The sequence below is a fragment of the Aspergillus vadensis genome, assembly GCF_003184925.1.
Source record: "Aspergillus vadensis CBS 113365 unplaced genomic scaffold BO88scaffold_14, whole genome shotgun sequence".
Lineage (NCBI taxonomy): Eukaryota > Fungi > Ascomycota > Eurotiomycetes > Eurotiales > Aspergillaceae > Aspergillus > Aspergillus vadensis.
The window spans coordinates 142469-164427 of NW_020292052.1; the positions used below are offsets into that span (position 1 = coordinate 142469).

The 21959-nt window shown below is 49.7% G+C and overlaps 7 protein-coding genes across 7 annotated transcripts; 2 read left to right on the forward strand and 5 right to left on the reverse strand.

Annotated features, from left to right (window-relative positions):
• Nucleotides 1-8: 8 nt before the first annotated feature.
• Nucleotides 9-1470, reverse strand: BO88DRAFT_444420 (MBL fold metallo-hydrolase). Its single transcript, XM_025710105.1, has 5 exons — nt 1250-1470; nt 1162-1192; nt 954-1084; nt 616-889; nt 9-551 (listed from the first exon to the last, which is right to left on the reverse strand). The coding sequence occupies exons 1-5, from the start codon at nt 1423-1425 to the stop codon at nt 123-125; spliced, it is 1041 nt and encodes a 346-aa protein (XP_025561932.1). The 5' UTR covers nt 1426-1470; the 3' UTR covers nt 9-122.
• A 279-nt stretch (nt 1471-1749) lies between these two features.
• Nucleotides 1750-3484, reverse strand: BO88DRAFT_405602 (PaaI family thioesterase). Its single transcript, XM_025706928.1, has 3 exons — nt 2864-3484; nt 2027-2751; nt 1750-1973 (listed from the first exon to the last, which is right to left on the reverse strand). Exons 1-3 carry the CDS (start codon nt 3024-3026, stop codon nt 1941-1943), a joined length of 921 nt encoding a protein of 306 aa, XP_025561933.1. The 5' UTR covers nt 3027-3484; the 3' UTR covers nt 1750-1940.
• A 591-nt stretch (nt 3485-4075) lies between these two features.
• BO88DRAFT_436043 (glycoside hydrolase family 92 protein) lies at nt 4076-6769 on the forward strand (the record flags this gene model as incomplete). The annotated part of the gene is made up of 7 exons (XM_025709541.1): nt 4076-4208; nt 4274-4926; nt 4969-5291; nt 5340-5479; nt 5526-5974; nt 6040-6140; nt 6195-6769. Coding segments are annotated over 7 exons (2373 nt in total), but the record flags the coding sequence as incomplete, so codon positions are not given.
• A 188-nt stretch (nt 6770-6957) lies between these two features.
• Nucleotides 6958-8824, reverse strand: BO88DRAFT_405603 (glycine decarboxylase subunit T). Its single transcript, XM_025706929.1, has 2 exons — nt 8428-8824; nt 6958-8372 (listed from the first exon to the last, which is right to left on the reverse strand). Exons 1-2 carry the CDS (start codon nt 8805-8807, stop codon nt 7322-7324), a joined length of 1431 nt encoding a protein of 476 aa, XP_025561935.1. The 5' UTR covers nt 8808-8824; the 3' UTR covers nt 6958-7321.
• A 598-nt stretch (nt 8825-9422) lies between these two features.
• On the reverse strand, nt 9423-14266 carry pmcA (putative P-type calcium ATPase). The gene is made up of 2 exons (XM_025713032.1): nt 10984-14266; nt 9423-10931 (listed from the first exon to the last, which is right to left on the reverse strand). The coding sequence occupies exons 1-2, from the start codon at nt 14002-14004 to the stop codon at nt 9651-9653; spliced, it is 4302 nt and encodes a 1433-aa protein (XP_025561936.1). The 5' UTR covers nt 14005-14266; the 3' UTR covers nt 9423-9650.
• A 1317-nt stretch (nt 14267-15583) lies between these two features.
• BO88DRAFT_405605 (uncharacterized protein) lies at nt 15584-16253 on the forward strand. Its single transcript, XM_025706930.1, has one exon. It carries the CDS (start codon nt 15665-15667, stop codon nt 15887-15889), a length of 225 nt encoding a protein of 74 aa, XP_025561937.1. The 5' UTR covers nt 15584-15664; the 3' UTR covers nt 15890-16253.
• Nucleotides 16254-17770: 1517 nt separating this feature from the next.
• On the reverse strand, nt 17771-21710 carry BO88DRAFT_390141 (uncharacterized protein; the record flags this gene model as incomplete). The annotated part of the gene is made up of 2 exons (XM_025704943.1): nt 21650-21710; nt 17771-18459 (listed from the first exon to the last, which is right to left on the reverse strand). Exons 1-2 carry the CDS (start codon nt 21699-21701, stop codon nt 17771-17773), a joined length of 741 nt encoding a protein of 246 aa, XP_025561938.1. The 5' UTR covers nt 21702-21710.
• Nucleotides 21711-21959: the final 249 nt, after the last annotated feature.

The window sequence follows — 21959 nt, forward strand, 5'->3', positions numbered from 1 at the left end:
TCCGACTAAGATCGAGAGGTGCTGATTGGCGGGGTGCGATGCCGTGGTCAGCCCTGGTTGAGATGTGAACTAAGTTCTTTTTTGCCTCTTGCCATCCCTTCCATCCATTCACTGTTCTTATCCTACGACACACGAAACTGATATTCATCTCCCCGGTCCAGATACACAACCTCCCCGTTCAACCCAGCGGCTTGCACTTGCGCCCGGAAATCATCCAACGAGCTTGCAAACACGTCATAGTCATCATAATGAATGGGGATAGTCACCTGTGGTCGAATCAACTTGATCAGTTCCACTCCCTGTTTCGCGTCCATGGTTACCATCATTGCTAATGGCAACATGGCCGGCGAGGGTACTGTCGTGCCACCTAGATGGACCAGCATCAGGTCGATCGGTTGTCCTGCATACCGACGGGGAATCTCCTTGAGATCATCGAACATGAGCGTGTCCCCTGAGATGTAGATTCTATAACCGGAGGTGAAACTGCTTGCGTTGTCGTTGTCGTTATCACCGTAGCCTAGCTCGAGCATCCATCCGTTTGTAGGAGGGATCTATCTCGGCGTACTGATCAATGTCTGTCAAGCTAGTAAACCATACGTGGAGGAAGAGACATACCGCCCCAACCAGCTCATTCAGCTTCTCTAACGGCTTTCCAACCGGGATATGTTTCCCTGGCATACCGGTTATCCGAAGCTTGGGCCGTTGCTGTCGCTGTGCGTCACTCTGGTTGTGTTTGATATCGACTGTAAGCTGCTCGTATACCTCCACGCTGGATACTCTCGTGAACGAGTCTTCTCCTTTAGAAGTCAGAATGGATTTGGCATGGGGCGTCGTAACGATGGGAAGGTCGCGACGAAGGGAGGCTTCGACTTTCTGATCGAAGTGATCGCTACAGTTTCGCTCATCAGCCTGTTTCTTTTCCAGTCCGATCTCATGTGAAGATGGATGTCTACCCGTGATAATGAGATAGAAGCACCAAATCGATCCGCGGTAGCTCTTCCAAGTCTACAGCCGGATTCGTCCTTCGAGTCGAGGATACGCCAGGGCCGAGGTGGACGTGGTCTCCTGCGTGAAGAAAGTTGGGCTGAGCTAGTTTGTTAGCATCCTATGATATCTCCCGCGTCTGTCTAGACTCCCTGTAACGGTGCATGTGGTACATACATCAGTCATGATGCGGATTCCATGCCATTGTCTGCATCATTCTGTTAGTTCATGGCTCGATCTCATTATCTGGAGAAGGATCACGCGCATGATCGTCGTGGCAGTGCCAACGAAGTATATCGACGCATTCTCCCCACCTGGTTTGGCGGGATGGACCCTGCTTTCTTTGGCTGGGGGAAGCTTCGATGGAAGGTCGACAGAGGACGGAGGGTGTCTTGTCGGGGGCTGGAGGTCATTGGGATCAATAGTGATGCTTTGAGCCATCGTGGATGGTTGCGCCAGTCGAAGTAGTATGATGCTGGATGTTGATACTTCGTAGTTAGAAGCTGGTGTTGTTTGGGGGATGTTCACAAGCTGGCGTGAGTGTGACGTCAAATGCAACCTCCAGATCGTGAAACTCTAATGGAAGTAAACATGGATCCGCAATCCTCTGGACCTGAATATCCATGCGATAACAAGTTATGCATTAGTCAGGTTGATGCCTGTGCGACATTGATTATAGCATCTCCACGGTGTCTTCATAACCTGGGCTGTAGCCCAACGCCTATATGGTGAGGCCACAACGGCAGCTACTATGACCCTTTTCTTCTCGTGCTCTGAGTTTGTAAATAAAAATTCACAATCTAGAATAGGTATAGTATACTAAGCAAAAGTTATCTATATGTACAATCCAAATGTGGCTCTCCAACCATCTATACGCCTGTAAATGTTCGAGTCGCAATGACTCAAGAAGTACTATCCAATATTTATAGATCAAATCGAAATCAGATGGGTGCCAATTACTTGGTCATGTTGTAGAGAGTCGACATTGCCTGCATGTCTGATTAGCCTCGTCTTGCATCATGATTCGATCATCTGAACCTACCGCGGCCTGCTTGGGCTCAATAAACAAGGCCTTGGCCTCCACGAGCACAACCGGTTCCTTTCCGTCCTCGGGAAGCGTCTCAATGCGACCTTCCACCCAGGCCTTCCGACCCTCGACCTTGACAGTCTCCGCCCGCAAAACGGCATAGTTGCCGGCCATGGCGGGTTTGCGATAATCCAAGTTCAAGTTGGCGGTCACACCCACATTATTCGGCAGAGCAGGAAAGCAGCAGCGTCCCATGGCCTCATCCAGCAATGTGGCCAGCAATCCGCCGTGCACAATGCCCGGGTGACCGCAGAGGTTGGGTCCGAGGTAGAAAATCGAGACCAAGCTCTTTCCGCCCTCTTCACAGAACACTAGCGGGGGAGCCACGATCTTGTCCGGTCCAGCGAGGGTGCCACCTGTGAGAGTGCGCGCGCGCAGCTTCTCCGGTATCTTCATGTGTGGGCGGGACTCGGTGAAAGCAGGATCGTTGCGCAGCGACACGGCCAGAGGGTGGTTGCGGATATAGTCGTTGACCTCCTTGGAGAACTCATCGTGAGGGACGAAGGCGGAGAGAGTCTCCTCGTCGGTAGCTAGACTGAGCGTCATCATGCGCGACACAGATTTGGAGGTTTGGTAGGTCAAGCCAGCAGTAAAGGCGACGACTGCTAGAGTGGTGAATCCAATGAAGCGGCGAAAGCGGGAGCGAGTCGGAGGTGCTTGTGAGGGGAGGGATGCGGCCTCTGTGAGTTTGATTCTGATTAGTTAGGGCACTTGATTTGTATGAGTGCTTTTATATAGTCTGAATGCTATTCAAAGCATAAAGTGTTGTGCAAGGAAGAGGGGAATACATACCTGCAGAAGCAGTGGAATAAACTCTGTGTGCAAGAGGCTGGGATAGGGAGATGCCTCGGCACAGAGCAGAAAATTGGGTGGGAGGCAAACGCGACAGAGGCAGAGCATGAGCAACAGCTCTGGCCATGGTAGTGGAGCCTAGCATTGTTGGGACCGGCGGCATGGCGACGATTGTGGACTCTCTGACACTGGAGATGGAACGAGAGGGTTTCTTAGGTTTCTTATAGGGAGAACAGAAAAAGGAGAGTCGAATGGAATGAATGGACTTGGGGGGCTGAAGCGCAAAGGAGCCCCTCGATCAGATCAGCAGAGCCTCGATGTTGCTTTGCTTTTGCGGCGCCATTCAAAACCAGTTCCAGCAGAAATATTCAAATTGCCCTCGCCCTGTTCTTTTCCCAGGAGAAAGTCCCATGGTTTTCCGCATCGTGAAAATCGGTCGAGGCTCCGTTGATTGGCGTCGGGCGGGGCGGCACTGCGTTGGAACCTCGGCTGCTCTTGCAAGGGGCCCTGCAATTGACTTTTTGCATCTTCCTCTTGTCCATTGTAAGAGACGGGGAGGGATAGGAGGCAGTACTAGTCCTCATGGCGAGAGAAACTGAAATCACTTTCCAGATTCCCCTTATAAAATATAGGGGTAAGTTGGGTTTAAATGGTCTGTCCTTCCATTCGGTAAATCTGACAATCCTTCCCGATCAATAACTCCGCCTCCGCATCTTATCTGCCTTCTCTCCTGCTCTTCCTCTTCCTTCGTCTCGTCGATCAGCTTGCTCCACCATGCTGTCTCTATCACATTGCTATGCTGGTTCACAATCATGCTTCGTAACGCTACTGTAGATAGAAAAAGCAACAGTCCCAGCTTCCCGTGGGACTCAGGCCTCTCTGTTGTACAGATGACCCTTCCGCTTCATGCCAGGGAGAGACGCTAAAAACGCTTGCCTGCACGATCATCGTGCTTCAGACTGGTCATACGGAGCCACAAAAGGTTACATTGCAGCGATAACCCTTGTCAATAATTTATATCAGGGGCATGAGTTTGCTCTTCATGCTTGAGGATGTCGGCGATAATCCCCTTCCCCCCTCCTTCTCGCGGGGACATGGTTTCATTCCTGTCTCCCTTGATGGCCATGTCAGCATACCAGTCTAATCTTGTAAACATATACCACGACCGTCACTCGCTTCTGTCATTCCCTTGCTCAATCAATTATCGCCGACATGATAAATTGGAAGCATTTGGCTGTGTCCGTAGCCCTCCCCTGCATTGCAGGTTGCGCCAACTCTTCCGCGTCGGTCGACGACTATGATGTTCTACAATACATTAATCCTCTGATTGGAAGCGCTAATGGAGGTATGCACGAGGTTTGCCCCGTAATAGCTTGTTTAGGGCAATATTCTGACCGCCGTGGTGTTCAGGTAATGTCTTCGCGGGCGCAACGATCCCATACGGCATGGCCAAGGCTGTCGCCGATACGGACTCGGTCAATAATCAGGGAGGCTTCGCCTACGATGGCAGTAGTATTACCGGATTCTCTAGCATGCATGATTCGGGGACGGGTGGGCAGCCCTCTTTGGGTGTTTTCCCTCTCTTCCCGTACGTGACCTGCAAAGACGACGATGTGAATGGCTGCGCTTATCCCAAGAAGGAGCGGACAACCTCCTATGACTCTGGATCGGTCAAGTCTAGTCCCGGGTACTTCGGGCTAAACATGAGCTCTGGTATCCATGTGGACATGACAACCGCTCATCATACGGCTCTTTTTCGCTTTCAATTTCCGGTGGACAAGCCGTCAAGCCCACTGATCCTCTTAGATCTGTCCGACTTGTCGGATACTCGCCAGGACAATGGCACTATTTCCGTAGATCCTACAACAGGACGCATGACCGGCCATGCACGCTTTCTTCCCAGCTTTGGAAGCGGCTCCTATGTGCCGTACTTCTGCGCCGACTACCATGGTGCGGGTGATATCCGAGATAATGGCATCTTCGTTGATGCACGGGCCAGCGTAGATGTCAAAAACCTTACCATATCACGGAGCATCAATGGATACCCGCTGCCGGTTCGTAATGTATGCCTCGATTAACATGTATGTCATATTGACAATTATCAGGGTGGTGCCTTTATCCGATTCAATTCGTCCGCGGACAATGTGATCCATGCGCGGGTGGGGTTGAGCTTCATCAGCAGCGACCAGGCATGTCAAAATGCAGAAGCTGAAATCCCCGACTTTGACTTCAACAAGACTCAAACTGCAGCTGTGAACATGTGGACGGAGAAGATGGCTCCGATCCGTGTGTCGCGGAATGGCATCAACTCAAGTATGCTTACCAATTTCTACAGCGGGATCTACCGGACCATGGTCAACCCACAAGACTATACAGGAGAGAACCCGTTGTGGGACAGCTCAGAGCCCTACTTTGACTCGTTCTACTGGTATGTAGTGTGACCCCGGAATAATCTGTTCAATGCTGATCTCTGCAGCCTGTGGGACTCGTTCCGGTCCCAGATGCCGTTTCTCACAATCTTCGATCCGGCTTCACTCACTCGCATAATTCGCTCATTGATCGATACACAGCGGCATCTAGGATGGCTTCCAGATTGCCGTATGTCGCTTTGCAAAGGTATGTATTACCCCTATCCAGCAATATCTGAATCTAACCCTCTCAGGATACACGCAGGGTGGCTCGAACGCCGACGTCATTCTGGCTGACGCATACGCCAAAGGCATCTCAGACGGCATCGACTGGGATGCAGGCTATGCGGCTGTAGTGAAAGACGCTGAGGAAGAACCATTTGACTGGTCGAATGAGGGACGCGGTGGACTAATGAGCTGGAAGACGTTGAACTACATCCCCGTGGAGGATTTCGATTACATCGGCTTTGGTACCCTAACTCGCAGCATTTCCCGCACATTGGAATACTCTTACAATGACTTCACTATCGCCCAAATGGCTCGGGCCATGAACAAAACCGGCGATGCCGAAAAGTACGAGGGAAGGTCGCAATACTGGCAGAACCTCTTCCGAGCAGACCAAACCTCGTATCTCAACGGCACCGACACAGGCTTCCGGGGCTTCTTCCAGCCCAAGTATCTCAACGGAACCTGGGGATCTCAAGTCAGTAACTCCTCCAAACCACCTCTACACCCCCCAACCGAACTAACCCGTACAACCCCCCGCAGGACCCATTAACATGTTCCAACATCGACACAAGCGGACGATCCTGCTCCTTACAAAACAACGGAGCCGAGACCTTCGAGTCCAGCATCTGGGAATACCAATTGTACGCCCCATCCCCAAACCACCTAGAACCACCCCCCAAACTAACCATAACCAGCTTCGTCCCCCACGACATGTCCACCCTGATCACCCTCCTCGGCGGCCCAACCCAATTCATCCGCCGACTCGACTACCTCCACGACCAAGGCATCACCTACATCGGCAACGAGCCGGCCTTCCTCACCGTCTTCCAATACCACTATGCCAATCGGCCCGGAAAATCCACCGCGCGCGCCCACTACTACATCCCGCGGTACTTCCACCCCACGCCGACGGGCCTCCCCGGCAACGACGACTCCGGGGCCATGGGCTCCTTCGTCGCCATGACCATGATGGGTCTGTTTCCGAACCCCGGTCAAAACGTCTACCTTATTACAGCGCCGTTCTTTGAAACAGTCAACATCACCTCCCCGTTGACGGGCAAGACGGCTACCGTGAAGACGGTCAACTTTGACGCAACTTATCAGAATATCTATGTTCAGTCGGCGACGCTGAATGGCCAGCCGTATACGAAGAGTTATGTGGGTCATGAGTTCTTCACGGAGGGGCAGGAGCTGGTGCTGGTGTTGGGGAGGGATGAGAGTGAGTGGGGGACCGGGGTGGGGGATTTGCCCCCTTCATTGTCGACGAAGCAGGTGTTTGGGGTGGATGTTTGAGGGGGAACACTTGTGTTCCACAGAGATAACATCTTTACAGTGTAGAAATTGCGTCGGTCCTAGGTATTGGGGTTTATGCATTCAGTAACCATTCTATGTTATCTACAAAACTTCCTACCTGTTGTTGGGTTGTCTGAATTTCACACAAGTGATTTACAATATCTAGCAGGTAAGATTGGAACTTTAAGTTACCTTTCAAGAACAAGACAGAAGTACGTGCTGCATTACATCTGGTTGGAAATTGGGACTTTTAAAATTGTATCACATCTCACAATCTGGCATTCGCCGACAACCAGAGCAGCCATCACGACAGGGTTGAACCCATTGCTGGTCCCAAGAGGATCCAAGAAAGAAAAGAGGAAATAAGAAAAAGATGAATCATCAGAATCTATGTACAAACAATGACGTCAAACATCAAGCATCAAGAATCATCATCAGGGGAATCTATTGTTGAAAACCAAGCCAAACACCCACTCCTATATCACCCCGTCCAGCCACATCCAAGCCAATAAAACCTTAAGGAAAGGGTCTAAGCCTTAGGGCGATAGAACTTGCTCTCAACCCAAGGCATACCCGTAACCGTAGCCTTGCGGAGCTTGTTCCTTACCAGGACGCCAACCTCAGTGCCCTTCTTGTGCAGTCCGTTCTTGATGTAGCCCATGGCGATGTTAGTGCCGCCTAGAGTAGGGCTGGGAAGGCCAGAGGTAATGACGCCGATCTGGGTACGGGACTCGTCGTTCAGATCGACAATGATGGCACCCTCACGGGCAGGAGAGCCCTTCTCGACGGTGAATCCGACACGGCGCTGGGAGAGGGTCTTGGGGGAGGCGACCTGGGGGAGGATGGTGGAGGCGCCGTTGAAGTTGGCGGTGGCGGGGTCACGACGCTCCTTGCCTACGAGCCAGGTGAGGGAGGCGCCGGGAGGGGTTTGAGAAGTGGAGATGTCGCTTCCGTAGAGACACATTCCGGCTTCGAGGCGGAGGGAGTCGCGCGCGGCGAGACCCGCGAGACGGACTTCGTCAGGGTTGGAGAGGAAGAGCTCGGTAACGCGAGCAGGTAGGCTGGCGTCACTGGCGGTGGGAATGGAGATCTCGAAGCCGTCTTCGCCGGTGTAGCCGGTGCGGGAGACGAGGAGGGGCTGCGGGGTGGTGGTGCCGTCGGGGAAGGTGAGGTGCAGCTCTCGGCAGTTACCGAAGTAGAGGGTGGAGAGGTCGGAATTGGCGCCTTCGGGGGTGACGAGGGACTGAAGAACAGAGGCAGCCTTGGGGCCCTGGAGGGCAACTAGGGCGCGGTCCTCGAGGATCTCCCACTTCAGGCTGTCGGGACCGTGGGCTTGCTTGTAGGTGTCGATCTCGGCTTGCAGGAAGGCCAAGTCCTCCGTGCGACGACCGGCGTTGGTCACGAAGTAGAAGGAGTCGTCGGTACGACGAGTGATGACAGTGTCATCGACGATGCCACCAGTCCCATCCTCCAAGAGACAAGAGAGAGTGGATTGGTTATGGTTGAGCTTGTCGAGGGAGGAGGGGGTGACCTTCATGAGGAGGTCAAGAGCGCCGGGGCCGCTGAGCTGATGTTGAACCCTGAAGTTGGTCAATTAAGAAGACTCTAGACACCAGAGGAAAGTGGTATACGCACATATGGCTCACATCGAAAAGACTGGCCTTTTCCCGAGTCCACTTGTGGCTCTCGACATGGCTGAGGTCGGAATACTGCAAGGGCATGGAGAACCCCGCAAAGGGGACCATTTTGGCACCCCGGGCCAAGTGAAGATCATACAGTTGAGTCTTCTTCACTGGACCTGAAGAAGCAGCTGACGAGGCATATCGAACACCTCCTTGAGCAGACAGCGAAGTCACTCGGGGAAGGGGACGAGCAGCAGCAATGAAGCTGGCCGCGGGGCGGAGAGCGCGCGGAGAAGCTGCCAGCTGCCGCGGGAGGAGAGATGCGCCATTGACAGCGACAGATGCGGGGCGAGCGAGCGAGCTCGAGCCCAGAAGGTGAAGACCTTTTCTCATGGGACGTACAGCAGACATGATGAGCAATTGCTGCGAGAGAAGAAGGGATTTGAGGAATTGAGATGAGGAAGAACAAAGGAAAAAGCAAGGGCAGTAGTACCAGTAGAAGTACTTCTCCATCGCCGCTGCGGAGAATCCCGCGATAAGCGGAAAAGTCACATGGTGATAGGCGATCTCCGCGGGAAGCTGTAACTTGCCTTACTCGGTTAGTTCATGAATAGAAATGAATAGTTTATCGATCATTTATAGAAGAGGTGAACTACTAGTGATTGTGAATGTGGGCTTTAGTAGTAGATTTCGGGGCCACGTCGGTATGGTAGCGGTCGTGGCTACAGAACAAATTCATTAAAAACAATCTGCTTAGGGTGGGGGAGGATAGGGATTTCATCGAGATTGACTGTATTTTCTCAACCCGAGTCTACCATCAGGCGAGGCAAGAAGTGCTATGTACAAAGAGAGACTAATAAATAGAGTAAAGCAAGCATCCGACCCCTTTTGACCAGGTCCGTATCCCTATGCGAGAAGTGTCTAGAAAGCAAGCATCCGACCCCTTTTGACCAGGTCCGTATCCCTATGCGAGAAGTGTCTAGAAAGCAAGCAACCGCGAACGAATACACCTTTTAAATCACATACGCCAACCCCACCCCAGGATATTAAAAACACAGTATTCCGCACAAGGCTAATCGAGTCCCAGAAAAGCAACGAATCAGCAAGTAAAGTCACAAAGCGCAGTAACATCTAGCATGAAAGGAATTAAATCACAAGCAAGAACTTGAGTGAACAAAGAGAGAGCGCTGGTAAGTATACAAGGCTGGAGGGATTTGGTAAGGAAATGATTTGCGATCACGCCTGGCTCTGGCTGGATCGCGACAGCCTTGACGTAGACCTCTGGCTCCGGTGGGACGGAGCACGCTCCGGAGGTGCGTGTTCAAAGTGCGGGAGAAGTTCTGGGTTCTGGCTTGGAGGGGTCTTCGAGGTAGTCTGGTAATCTCCCAGAATACGGTCATCAGCCGCAGTATCAGGGTGGATTTCAATGCCCTTCTGCTTATCCAGGCCCCCATGAGGACTGTCCGTCTGGACCTTGAAAGCCTCTCCGTCACCTGGTGCCCGCTCGATTGGAGACCAGCCCGCGATACTTCCCGCAACGACACCCGCCATAGCAGCAGCAGGCCCGAAGGCTGAATTCGAGCGGGACCGAGTGCGTCGTCTAGAGCGCGAATCGGGAGTAGGGGGCTGTGTCGGGGTGCTGTCGCTGTGTTCGCCAACAGGAGTACCGGGAATCGAGTTTTCTCTGGAACGTGACCCGCTTCGTGATCTTGGGAGGAGTTCTTCTGGATGTTGCAACTTGTGCTTGAGATGCCTCAGCCGACCTCCGCGAACCGTCTTGAGGAACTTCAACTGATCCCGGATCTCCTCGAGCGCGGGGTTCCACTCAAACCGCCGGTCCTCGTCGGACACCAGTAGCTCGGGGCCCTTCTTGCGCTGCCAGAACCGAGGGATGAGCCGGCTGATAAACTCATCAGGTATCAATCGAATGATCACGGCTACCGGCAGCGAGATGACGCCCAGAACCAGCGAAACACCCCACTGAGCTCCATTGAGTCGCTTCACCGAGAACGCCTGTCCACCAACGAAGATGATGAGAATTTGACCACCAATAATGATGAACTGAATCCCCATGAACCAAAAGTTTCGCCACATGCCCTCGAAGATATTGAAGTTATTGTCGAGTCGGCGACAATTCCACTGATTGAAGATCTGCATCCAGACAAACGTGTTGAACACCATCGTCTCAAGCCGGTCGAGGTCGTCAGCCGTCTTGTAGTGAAAGATGGATTGTCCCGCGAAGTTCAGAACCAGTGTGACGACCAACTGATAGATGCTCTGTCCGATAATCATCTTCCACATAGTCAGATTGATCAACGGCGCCGATTTGGGGTCAGGTCGACGGTCGAGAACATGAGGAGAGGGGGGATCCGTAGCCAAGGCAAGGGCCGCAAAGGTGTCCATGATAAGGTTAACCCAGAGAAGCTGAACTGCTGTCAGAACAGATTCTTCATCTCCACTCGCTACTGCGGAAACAAAAGTGAGAACCACGGCAGTAACGTTGACAGTAAGTTGGAACTACAGCTCGGTTAGCTTTTCTTGCGAAGCACTGAAAAATACAAAAACATACCTGAAGGAACTTCTTGACAGCATCATTGACTGTCCTACCCCAAGCCATAGCCTTGATGATTGAGGTGAAGTTGTCGTCCATGAGGATGATATCGGACGCTTCTTTAGCAACTTCAGTGCCAGAAATTCCCATAGAAAAGCCAACATCAGCCGTCTTGAGAGCCTGTGCGTCGTTTGTACCGTCGCCTGTCACTGCCACCGTTTCACCCAGCTTTTTGAGTTGAGTGACCAGAATTTTCTTGTCGTCGGGGCTTGACCTGGCCAAAACCTGTAGCCGCGGGATGATCTGCGTCATCTGACGGCTGCTTAACTGACGGAACTTGGGGCCCTCAATTGCAATACCTCCAGGAGTGAAGATACCGCATTCTTGGGCGATAGCTTTGGCAGTCATGATGTTGTCACCAGTCACCATACGCACAAAGACACCTGCACGTTGACACTGGTGAACAGACTCGGTCACACCCGGTCGCAAGGGGTCCTGAATACCAAAGACGCCCAACAAAATCATATCCTTGAAGACTGCATCGAAAACAGCGAGCGAACGATCCTCCTCGTGTGTAGGAGCCCCACGGGGTGGCCATTGATCGAAGTCTCGGTACACCAGACCAATAGTTCGTAACGAATGAGACGCATAACGGTTGATTAAATTGTCCAGGTTAGACCGGTCCTGATCCGACATGGGCCCTTCTGACAAGTCCTGGGTAGCATTGTGAACAATACGAGTGGATCTCGCAACCAGGATCTCGGATGCACCTTTGACCAGCATCCTGTATTTACCATTCTCCATCTTGACAATCACCGCCATACACTTGCGCCCAGAGTCGAATGGCACCATCTGAGCAAGATTCGCGTTGTCTCGCGCCTCGCTGAGCGACCCTAGGCCGAGATACGTACGCGCAAATCCCAGGAGAGCAGTCTCCGTCTTCGAACCGATAAAAGTCATTACGCCGTCTTGCTCCCCTTCGAATGCCGTGGAGTTCAATACGATCGACTTGATCAAAAGGTCTTTGGCCGGAGCAGAAAGGCTGGATGCGAACTCGGAGGGAGAAAGAGTAGTCGCAGTGTCGCGACCCCGGTCGCCGTCTGGACGACTAGAGGTTTCGGTGGACTTGTCCCCAAATCTTAAATTCTTTCCCAGAGTAGCCGCGACTGCGGTCATTTTGTTTTCCGTCAGGGTACCTGTTTTGTCGGAGCAGATAGTCGTGGCATTTCCCATAGTTTCACAGGCTCTCAGCAGACGTACGAGGTTATTGTCCTTGAGCATCCGGGTCGTTGCAAAGGCGAGCGCCAGAGTGACAGCCAGAGGAAGACCTTCTGGGACAGCAACAACAATGACGGTTACAGCAACAATGAATATCTGCAGGAAAGCTTGTCCTTTCTCGGATGCGCCGCCCATATCTTTCAACTGAGCAAGGAACTTGATGAACAGCACGACGAACAGGAGTAATCCAGAAGCAAGACCGAGCTTTGCAATGTACTCAGCGAGTACGTTCAGCTTCGATTGCAGCGGGGTGGTCTGCCCTTCATCCTGAAGAGACATCATGGTCTTTCCGTATGTAGAATTGACACCGACTGCTGTAACCAAGAACGTCCCTACGCCTTCGGAGACTTTGGCACCAGAAACAATGAACGGGTCCTGCTTCGAGACGTTTTCGTGTTGCTCGATCGCCCGATAGACATCGTGAGCAGGAGTCTTGCGTAGCACGTCCGACTCACCGGTCGCAGAGGATTCGTCGCATTTAACATTGTGGCCAGTAATAAAGATACCATCAACTGGGATAAGATCACCGGGTTCAAGATGCATAACGTCACCCACGAGAATGTCGTGAATAGATATCTCTGCTGTTTTCCCGGAACGGACCACTTTCACCAGTCGATCGTCTTTCTTCTTGTTCAACTTGACGAACTGGCGTTCCTTTTGCCAGTCGTTAGCGGCACCCACAACGACCACGATCAGGATGGCAACAATGATAGCCACGCCCTCTACCCATTGCACACGTGCTTCCTTCCCTGTTGCCGTCACAGACTGATAGATTCCAAGGGCGAGAGATATGATTGCAGCTATCGTAAGCAGGATCAGAACCTTGTCGTTGTATGCAATCCAAGCCAGCTCCAGGAAACTCTTAGCCTTCCTTTCAGGAAGCTTGTTCCTCCCATAGACGCGGCTTCGATCCCCAAAGGCATTTTCGACATGTTTCGACGAGCCCGTGTCGGTTCTGGGAGGGCTCGTTGGCGTCGAGGAAGCGGTCTTGGGCAGCGATTCGGACGTTTGCGTGCTGGTGGCATCTTCGAAGCTCACTGTACCATCCAGGTCTCCCTCATCCATACTCAAACCACTCCGCGCATCGGTTCGAAGTCCTTTTTCGATTCCACGCAATCCTCCCAACGCATGAAATGCTCCCAGGCTCTTAGGGTTCAACAGCTTGTTCAGATGGCCGGGCGCGAATGCAAATTTGTTGTCTTCCACCTCAAATTCGGCCTCTCGGCCCGGATCCGGCTTGAGGGCATCCTCATCGGAAATTATCGTGTTCTGGGTCAAATCGGTGCGCGAGCCGTGAGATGCTGTAGGAACATAGGTATCTCCCCCGTACGAGCTGGTAGACGAGTTGTTCGAGTCCTCAGATTCCAACGAGTTGCCGCGAGACCTGGTGCCGGGGACAGCCAGGTAATTCGAATTCGACATGTTCTCCGTCATTTTCGAGGCGGGAGAGGAGATATTGTGTGGGGAAGTAGGACGACTCTCGTAGTCCCGGTTCTCAGATGACGCAAAAGAGCGGACTGACGATGGCGAGACACCCCCACTGCTCAAGAGCGCGCTCATATCATGCGCATCAACATTTTCGGTAGACACTTGTAAGGAAGGGTGGGATGGGGTAGGAAGTATCTGTTGCGGGGGTTCTTGCTGGTCGGTTGGGGACGTTACAGCCGACGTATCGATGGTGATAGTCGGGGCCCGCTCCCGTCGCAGGGGAGTCGACCCTGACTGCCTAGCATCATGGCCATCCGATTTGGAATCCGGCATGATATTTCCAAGGGGTGAAACAACCGGAGATGAGTGGGTCTTGGGAGTGATGGCAACCGGTTGGTAAGAACTAGGATACTAGACGTCAATAGGAATGCGGCTCCAAAAGGAGCAGAACAATTGAACAGCGCCGAATCATAAAATGTCGGATCCAGACGCAAGAGAAGTGGGTATCATTCCAGAGGCAAGTAGCAACCGATTAAGCTCAATAGCGGACACCGAAGAGGAATGCGCGAGTATTATATCCCATGTGTTCTAGCTACACTAAGAACTGGCGCTGCGGATTAAACAGACGAATGCGCGGAAGTGGCCGTGGGAGTAAGGAACGTCCACATCGATTGAACAGCGATTTAAGAGAAGCACGAGAGAAGACGGGAAACAGGCGACTAGTGAGGCGAAAAGGAGGGAAGGACAACGGTGGGATATGAAGGTTGACAAGCTTTGCCAGCACCAGAGAGCCACACCACGTAGTAACGTCGTATCAGGAGCACATCCGGAGGTGACAATTATCGAAACGCGACCCGATGGTGGGACCAATCCCGACAAAGTGTAAACGAATTAGAAGCACTGCCAGTGCTAGAAGGGCTTATCAGCGACGAGGTTTTACTTGAAAGCCAGCGAATGGACAGACGTCTTGCGTTGAGGGGAATTGGGGGGGAAACCGACAACCCAGCGACCGCACCTCACTTGTGTCGGCGTTAAGGAGCACAGAACCAATGGAGGTAAATTACGGAATGAAGCGAAGACAAAGAGGGTTTAAGGGCAAGAGAAAGTCAAGTGGAGGAAAAAGGGAGAATGAATGGGGGAGGGAGAAATTGGGGAATCAAGCAGAACAACAACACATCATGATGTTGGGTGGATAGAACAATTGATAGAGGAGAGGGACTGACTGAGATCATGGAAGTAAAGAAAGAGGAATGGCAGGCGCAGTTGTACTGTCAGGTAAGGTACCTACTACTTACCGACTACAGCATGATTCGGTGGTAGACCCTGCACCTATCCTGCAAAGGGCCAATCACCACGGCTAACTGCCCCACTGTGGACCCACCGGTAGGTCCAGATCGAGTGATGTGGTAAGTTTGGGAAACGAAAGCTGTTTGTTTGCAGAAGAAAAGCTGCCAATTGCCCGATGGCTGACTATCTACCCCATGTTTGATGGTTCTGCTTCGTCAGGGCATTTGTTTATCGATCTACAGGGAAACCTCCATCCATATAAAGGGAGAGCGCCTTTCAATCATTCTCTTCCTTTTTTTGACCTCTAACGGGGATATCCACGGATTGAGGCGACCTCCTTGCCACCAAAACAGGGCGCTGGGGGTGTTTGGTTTCTTGGGGGGAATTGTTTAACGGGCCTAATGACCTCTGCAGAGCTCCGACTCGCCCAAAGCTGTAACGTAACTCGTCGGTTCACTTTTGCACTGCCTCATTCTCGACCCCGTCATCGAAAGTCTTTTGATTTGATTTTTTCCCACCTTTTCCCCTTTCAGAAAATTCTATTTTATTTTATTCCCATTTCATCAATTTTCAGGCCTTTATTATTATCCGCCTTTATTGATATGAATGTCCTGCTCCCTTTCTTTTCTGCTTCAGTGTTCCCAGACCTGTTTGGGGAAGAAGGTCTTTTTCAGTGCAATAAATAATCCAATGTGACATCTAGACTATGAGTCTATGGGGTACTACTAATGAGTTGCTTACTGGAAAGGGAGGAGGGAACGGAAAAAGTGGTGACGGAAGAGACAAAATCCACACCTCGGTAGTGCATCCCTCGCTCTCCAGACTAACGGTCGAGCTAGAATTAAGGGGAATGGAACCCGAAGCAGGACGTGCTCCATCCACGTACCTTAACTCATCACCAGTCAAATTTCTCCCGATTTACCAGCAGTGAGGCAGATACTTTCTACCTCCAATGCTACCAATGCCATTTACGAGATGGTCCCCAGAACACTAGCGGTATTTAGACGGGCCAAATGCCGCACTGTATTTCTTGTTCTCGGTTCATATTACTATTCAGATGGGGGTTATCCATCGTGATGATGTTGGACCTGCCTCTTCAAGTGTTCTAACTTGACCCCCAAGAAAGGGGCTCCACTCGGACCACGTACTATCAACCAAGTAGATAGGCGGCGCAGAACGATAAACTAGACTAGTTATCTATCTAGACTACTATCTGTCTGTCTATCTATCTACTCATCGCTCTACTCGCTAAGAAACTTACTAACTTACTAAGAAATCATCAAATTAATGACGATGCATTAATGTTTGGACTAGTCGAGCTAATGCACGCTACGCATCAGGTCTAACCGCCGGGTTCGCCAGGGAAAGAATATTCCATGTACCACATGCCACCCGAGAGACAGAGACTGTGATGAATGTCAAAAGACGGATAAAAGTTATCAAACAGTTATGTTAAACAGATCACCAATATCCTGTCAACAACACGCAAGATGACGAAGAAAACCCGCCAACAAGTCTAGACTTGTGGAACAGCCCGAAAACCCCATCCTAACTTTCTCCGTCAGTAAATAGTCTACTTTTACCAGGAGAAGAACAAGAGGAAGAAAGAAGAAAACAAGACTTGGCAGGAAGGGGGCGGTGCAAAAAAAAGGGCCCCATCCATCTATCTAATCCACGTATGGGAACCTGACTAGTCTAGTTTGCATACTTACTAAAAAGCAAGTCGACAGGGAAAGTAAGGTTAGCTTTAGCTTAGCCGGAGGGTAATAATAATGTGTTTATTATCCTCGTCTGGAAGAATATTCCTTCTTAGTTAGTCTAGTAAATCCTTGGAAACTTGTCTGATTTTGACTTCATATCCGGCGCATCCTATTTCCACTTACATCCACAGCAAGTAGACCTGGTGACATCAGATCATGCCTCTATCAATATATTCATAACTGTAAAGTAGTGCAGTGCAGTGCAATGCAGTACACTTTCCCGCGTATTGTTATTGTCATGTTATGTTAATTCTCCGGGCGGAGCTCTCCGTCCTATCCTATTCCATCTCATCAGTTCGCCCGTTGCACCACCACCACCACCACCACCATCATCATCACGATGATCCCGGAGGGGAAGCTTCATAAAACCTGACACCTACCACAATGGTGTACAGTCTCATCATATCGCGTTTGGACCCCATTTCAAACCCCAACCCTTATGGGGTAAGTATCTACACCGTACGGATAAGTAAACAATACCATCAACCTGACTTGTCAATCCGCCTATGCTAAGCTCTGCGTTAGCCGAGTGGTTACATGCGCATAGCATAGCCACCACAAGCACAAGCTCCGGGTGACACGGATGTCGTCAGCTTGCTTGGAAGAGAGCTTTTCTCCCTTTCATTTCGTTTCTACGCTGTAATAAGGTTGGATTGGGTAGGTTAGTAGTAAGTAGGTTTGGGCTGCTGTCTCTCTTTCGTTCGTCTGTTTGCTTGTCCTCATACGGTAGGTTCAGTAGATTCATATGTTGGGTCCGCATGTCTCGGTCCAAGTGCTAAGTAGATGCTAGTAGGTACGTAGAGGATGGCGCAGACTAAGAGCTTTCGTGATTATCATGCTTGGTTGCTCTGTCGGGAGGAACTACCTGAACTGGAAACACAATATGCCTAGGCTCACTGCAATTTAATCTGAGGAAGTGATGACCTGCTATCACATGGACGTCGGTCTTGACATAGTGGTGGAATATGAAAGATAATTCAGAACAGCTTGTATCTCTTGCTAAGTTGTTAGACTCTCTGGCACAACATGGGCTCAAAACACCTCCCACCATATCATGAAATTGATGTAATCTCCAGCATCCAGTTATACACTGGCCACCTCTGCCGTTGGTCATCTGTGATTGTAGATTCAGTCTCCTTGTATTGAACCTCAAGCCATTTCGGCCACGTCCAGTCGATCCAATCTTCAAAGCTGTTAGGATACCCATAATAGATGTTCCATCTAAGTAGTGGGCTAACCGGGACGCCAGGAAACCATTCGCTCTCTTCTACACTGTTCGAAGGATTGCGTGATCGTCCAATAACAGATTTTCCTAAGTCAATAAAGACGGCCCTTGCTTTTCCCAGTTCACTCCGTTCAATCAAGATATTGCGTGGACATAAGTCTTCATGGCGAACGTCCTTGGCGTAGAGTGCAGACTCTCCATCAATTATCTGTTTCATAATATTCTGACGCTCCTCTGTTGAGAATGTCTTGGGCTCTAGGCGACTCATGGGCAGACCATTGACTCGTTCAGTCAAGATCAAACGAACTTGGCGAGGATGATCATAGACCTTTGTTTTGAATGTGTAAGAGCCGAAGAATTGGGGAAGAACAGAGCCCTGTAGCTCGGACAAACGCTTATAAGAGGCACACTCGTGTGAGTAATCATAGTCAGCTGCCCGGAAAGGGTTGCCATCGTCACGGTCGTGATAGAGAGGGTCATAGAACTTGGCGACCATGTCCTGATCTGTCGGTAGACCTGAAGAATGAACAGCATTCACATATCTTACAATAAATACCTGGGACCTTTTACAGAAGCCGGTTTGCAGTTCCTCAATCAACTGGATATCAACATAATTATGGCCATCAAGGCCTGGCAGAGGGGGGTTCTTGAGACATAGCTCTAGGGGAGAGAGCGAATGATCCAGTTTATCTTGCTGATATATTTCATTTTTGTGGAATGGAGGTGGAGGAGTGTGTGACTGAATAGCCAGTACTGCACCGATGCGATATGGAGACGGCTCGTTGTTGTAAGTATCAACAATCATGGTTGGCGGCTTGACTCTCAGCCTTCTAGAATGAGAGAAGAATCCGAATAGACGGGAGAAGAATAACTTGGCTTTGATAGATTGCGGCTGAGTTGGGTTCTTGTCAGTACAACATATCACCAAGTAGACCAAAGCAATATACCAATGGCCGCTCAGCAGAAGGGGACTCAAAATGTTTCACCAACTTTTATCCCAGCCACATCACGTGCATTAAGTGTGAATATGACAAGCAGCGAACTAGGATAAGTAAGTGAAGATGGAAATTCCCGCAATTAGTATATTCTACTATTGTTGGCAACATCATCCTAGTAGTAAGTCTCCGGTGACTGCCCGACAGAACTGACCAGTATATATAAGTAGCTAGCTGAAGCCGTTGCATTACCCTTACTCGCTCCTCAACACTTGAATTCTCGGTACTAGGTTGTATACAACAACAACTTATGATCAGAAGCAATCGAATCCAGAGAATGAGGCTTTTGACTAGAATATCCTGTTTGTACTCAGACATTCACTTAGCCAGGCATAACCTGAATTTCCGCCACCTCTGCCTACGTGGTGTCTGACCTAACAACCAAACATCATCTTGATATCTAATTTGATCAAACACATATATTTCACCTCTACGTCTTGCAATACTATCATCGAATCCAGCAACTTGAACATTTGGTTCTTACTTTTTAGCCCGGTCCACCTGAAGGATATGGTTCAGGGAGGCGGAAAGCACGCCAGAGAAAGGGCAAAACTGTCATACACATTCTGGTTGGAGTCTTAATCGGATTTCTTCTGAGTATTTGAGTTTAATTGATTAATAGTATACCGTTGAGTTGCTTTAAGTTGAGGTGGTATATAGTAACTTTGTTGGAACGTAGAGATATAAACGTATTAGCGGCTGATTTATGCTACTGGAGAAGGTTATGCATTTCTTTTCATCGCTCGGCTACTTTAATCATATAATCGAATTTGCCAGCTAGTATCAAATCTACCAGCTTTTGACTTTTTGAAGGCCACTACCTTAAGAAGCTGTGGTGCACAGAAGAACAAAGCGATCTGGTTATATGGCTTCTAAGATGACAGTATATTCTAGAGATTATTTGAGGAACATATTGAGTACCGTAGATGAGACATAGAGCGTGGTCGTACTGGAGGTAGTCTTGTCTGCCAGAGCCCTGTTTTGGACGACTACCTGACTAAACCTTTCCAAAATTGTATGGTTACCCTAGTTGGTCAGGTAACGGAAGCACCAGTTTGCTTTTGATCTGCAGCTTATCATACTATCATCACTGGAAAGAACAGTCAACACTTATCGAGCGGTCATGTCCCTCCTGTCAATCAGCACCATCAAAAGCACCTAGATGTTGCTGGGTAGACTGGATAGCAGTCAATATATCTCGCATGCTATGCTCGTTCGCAGGACGCGCAGATAAGAGATAACCATCTCTGTCATGGGCTTTTCTAAAGACAATATATCAAGATCGCGACGATTAATTTTAACACAATCTTCATGATGCCCCTGGCACATTGCTAACATGTGGGTGTAAATGCAGATGCCCGAAATAAGATAACAATTAAGTAGAAGAGAATTTGCATCCTCATGCTAGATTGATAGTATCTTTTTCAAAAGATACTCATGAGTCTTTTTTAGGAATTACCTGATTCAACTTCACGGTCGTCCATGTGTAATGCTTCAATAGCCACTGGGCTCACGAGATCTCTCGGTGTCTTCTAGTTGTAATATTGAACTGTCCAACCACCTCACCCTGAGCATAATGGTACTGCACTTGTATACCCTTGATACTTTGACCATCATTGTGGACCTTCAGGTTCTTCCATGTTGCTTGAGACTTCCTTCCAATCCGTGGCATCGCTCTCCCATTTTAGAAACCATGTCTGTTCGTCATGGAGCTGGGCATTCAGGTTACAGAGGCCTTGTTCCGCTTCACCGAGTTGTGCTGCCTACTCAGTACTCAAGGATAAACTGCTTGAGATGTCGGAGTAAGTGCTTCCAAATAGTTTTCTGCGTTTATAATTCTCAGCATGGCATGTCGATTCTCAGGTTATATACACGAATAAGAGGGGTACATCCAAAAGATGAGCAGCCATAAAGCATAGTAATATCGGGATCATATGCAACTCAAGAGAGTGTGTTGAATATGGCATTGAAGAGATATCCTGATTATTCACTGTTTCGATTGGACAGATTTATGCAACTGGGAGGGCAGAGGACGCGGCTTTGCGGTTCAGTTATGTGCTTCTTGTCACGTAAATCTTTGGTTCGATTCTCATGGGCAAAGTCTGACCTGGATTGGTTATATAGATATAGGACCCTATAAACACTCTCTGGCTCTTCATATGCGGGGTTTGCTTCCGACTATTGAAAGATCCAAAGAAAAACACCATCATAGACTGTCTTCTCGACAGCATTATATACCTATACGGGTTGTCAAGGATCTAGCTTGGACAGAACGAGGTTATGTTCGCATCGGCCGCTTTGGACCAATACACTATTTAGGACGAATCCGCGACTACACAGTAGTCCCTATGTGTCCAAATCACGGCGCACTTCGTCGCTTAGAGAAATGGATTATAAAGATCAAAGTAGTACCTTTTTTGCTGTTGAGAAGATCTCAAGAGGCTCCGCCGCCGAAGAATGTCATCAGTTCTGAATGCTTTCTAGAGGATGCATGTATTGGTAGGCTATTGCTCATCAAAATGAGGGAACCGAGACATGTTGTTAAATTCCACCGCTATACATTGCAAAGAGGAAATAGTTCCCGCACTGCTACATCTGTGCCAACAAATCGATGTTCTCCAAATTTATCGGTTGATACGCAGGCTGGGAGGAGGGCATGCGTGAAAAGCCGACAAGGTCAGCGCCGAATGGCCCTCCCTTGGGTTGTATACCTCGGTCGCTGTGGAAAATGTGTGTGCTAAGTGTAATGGTAGAGTATTGCATGTGAGTGATGCTCGTGAAAATTCTGATGCTGATTGGTTTCTTGACTTCGATGGTTCTGTAAGCTTGGCATAGAATGTTAGGGGCTTTCTTTGGGGTGCGTGCAGTCTTGGATATGAAACCTTAAAAGCTCTAGGTACTTAGCACTGATGATGTATAGGGTAGATCATAATCTCTGGAATTGTCTTAAATTCTTGATTTGCTATTTAAATGATATTACTATTTTGCTTGTTCGATCATTGAGCGTCCAAATATATACTC

Excerpts from the sequence above, each read along its gene's own strand:
- BO88DRAFT_444420 (XM_025710105.1), bottom strand. The coding sequence starts at position 1,425 with ATGGCTCAAAGCATCACTATTGATCCCAATGACCTCCAGCCCCCGACA. Across the intron at positions 1,085-1,161 it reads GAATCCGCATCATGACTGAT|CCCAACTTTCTTCACGCAGG; the intron begins GTATGTACCACA and ends AAACTAGCTCAG. Across the intron at positions 552-615 it reads TGAATGAGCTGGTTGGGGCG|ATCCCTCCTACAAACGGATG; the intron begins GTATGTCTCTTC and ends ACGCCGAGATAG.
- BO88DRAFT_405602 (XM_025706928.1), bottom strand. The coding sequence starts at position 3,026 with ATGCCGCCGGTCCCAACAATGCTAGGCTCCACTACCATGGCCAGAGCT. Across the intron at positions 2,752-2,863 it reads TTATTCCACTGCTTCTGCAG|AGGCCGCATCCCTCCCCTCA; the intron begins GTATGTATTCCC and ends TCAAACTCACAG. Across the intron at positions 1,974-2,026 it reads TTGAGCCCAAGCAGGCCGCG|GCAATGTCGACTCTCTACAA; the intron begins GTAGGTTCAGAT and ends TCAGACATGCAG.
- BO88DRAFT_405603 (XM_025706929.1), bottom strand. The coding sequence starts at position 8,807 with ATGAGAAAAGGTCTTCACCTTCTGGGCTCGAGCTCGCTCGCTCGCCCC. Across the intron at positions 8,373-8,427 it reads CTTTTCGATGTGAGCCATAT|GGTTCAACATCAGCTCAGCG; the intron begins GTGCGTATACCA and ends GACCAACTTCAG.
- pmcA (XM_025713032.1), bottom strand. The coding sequence starts at position 14,004 with ATGCCGGATTCCAAATCGGATGGCCATGATGCTAGGCAGTCAGGGTCG. Across the intron at positions 10,932-10,983 it reads CTGTCAAGAAGTTCCTTCAG|TTCCAACTTACTGTCAACGT; the intron begins GTATGTTTTTGT and ends ACCGAGCTGTAG.
- BO88DRAFT_405605 (XM_025706930.1), top strand. The coding sequence starts at position 15,665 with ATGAGTCTATGGGGTACTACTAATGAGTTGCTTACTGGAAAGGGAGGA.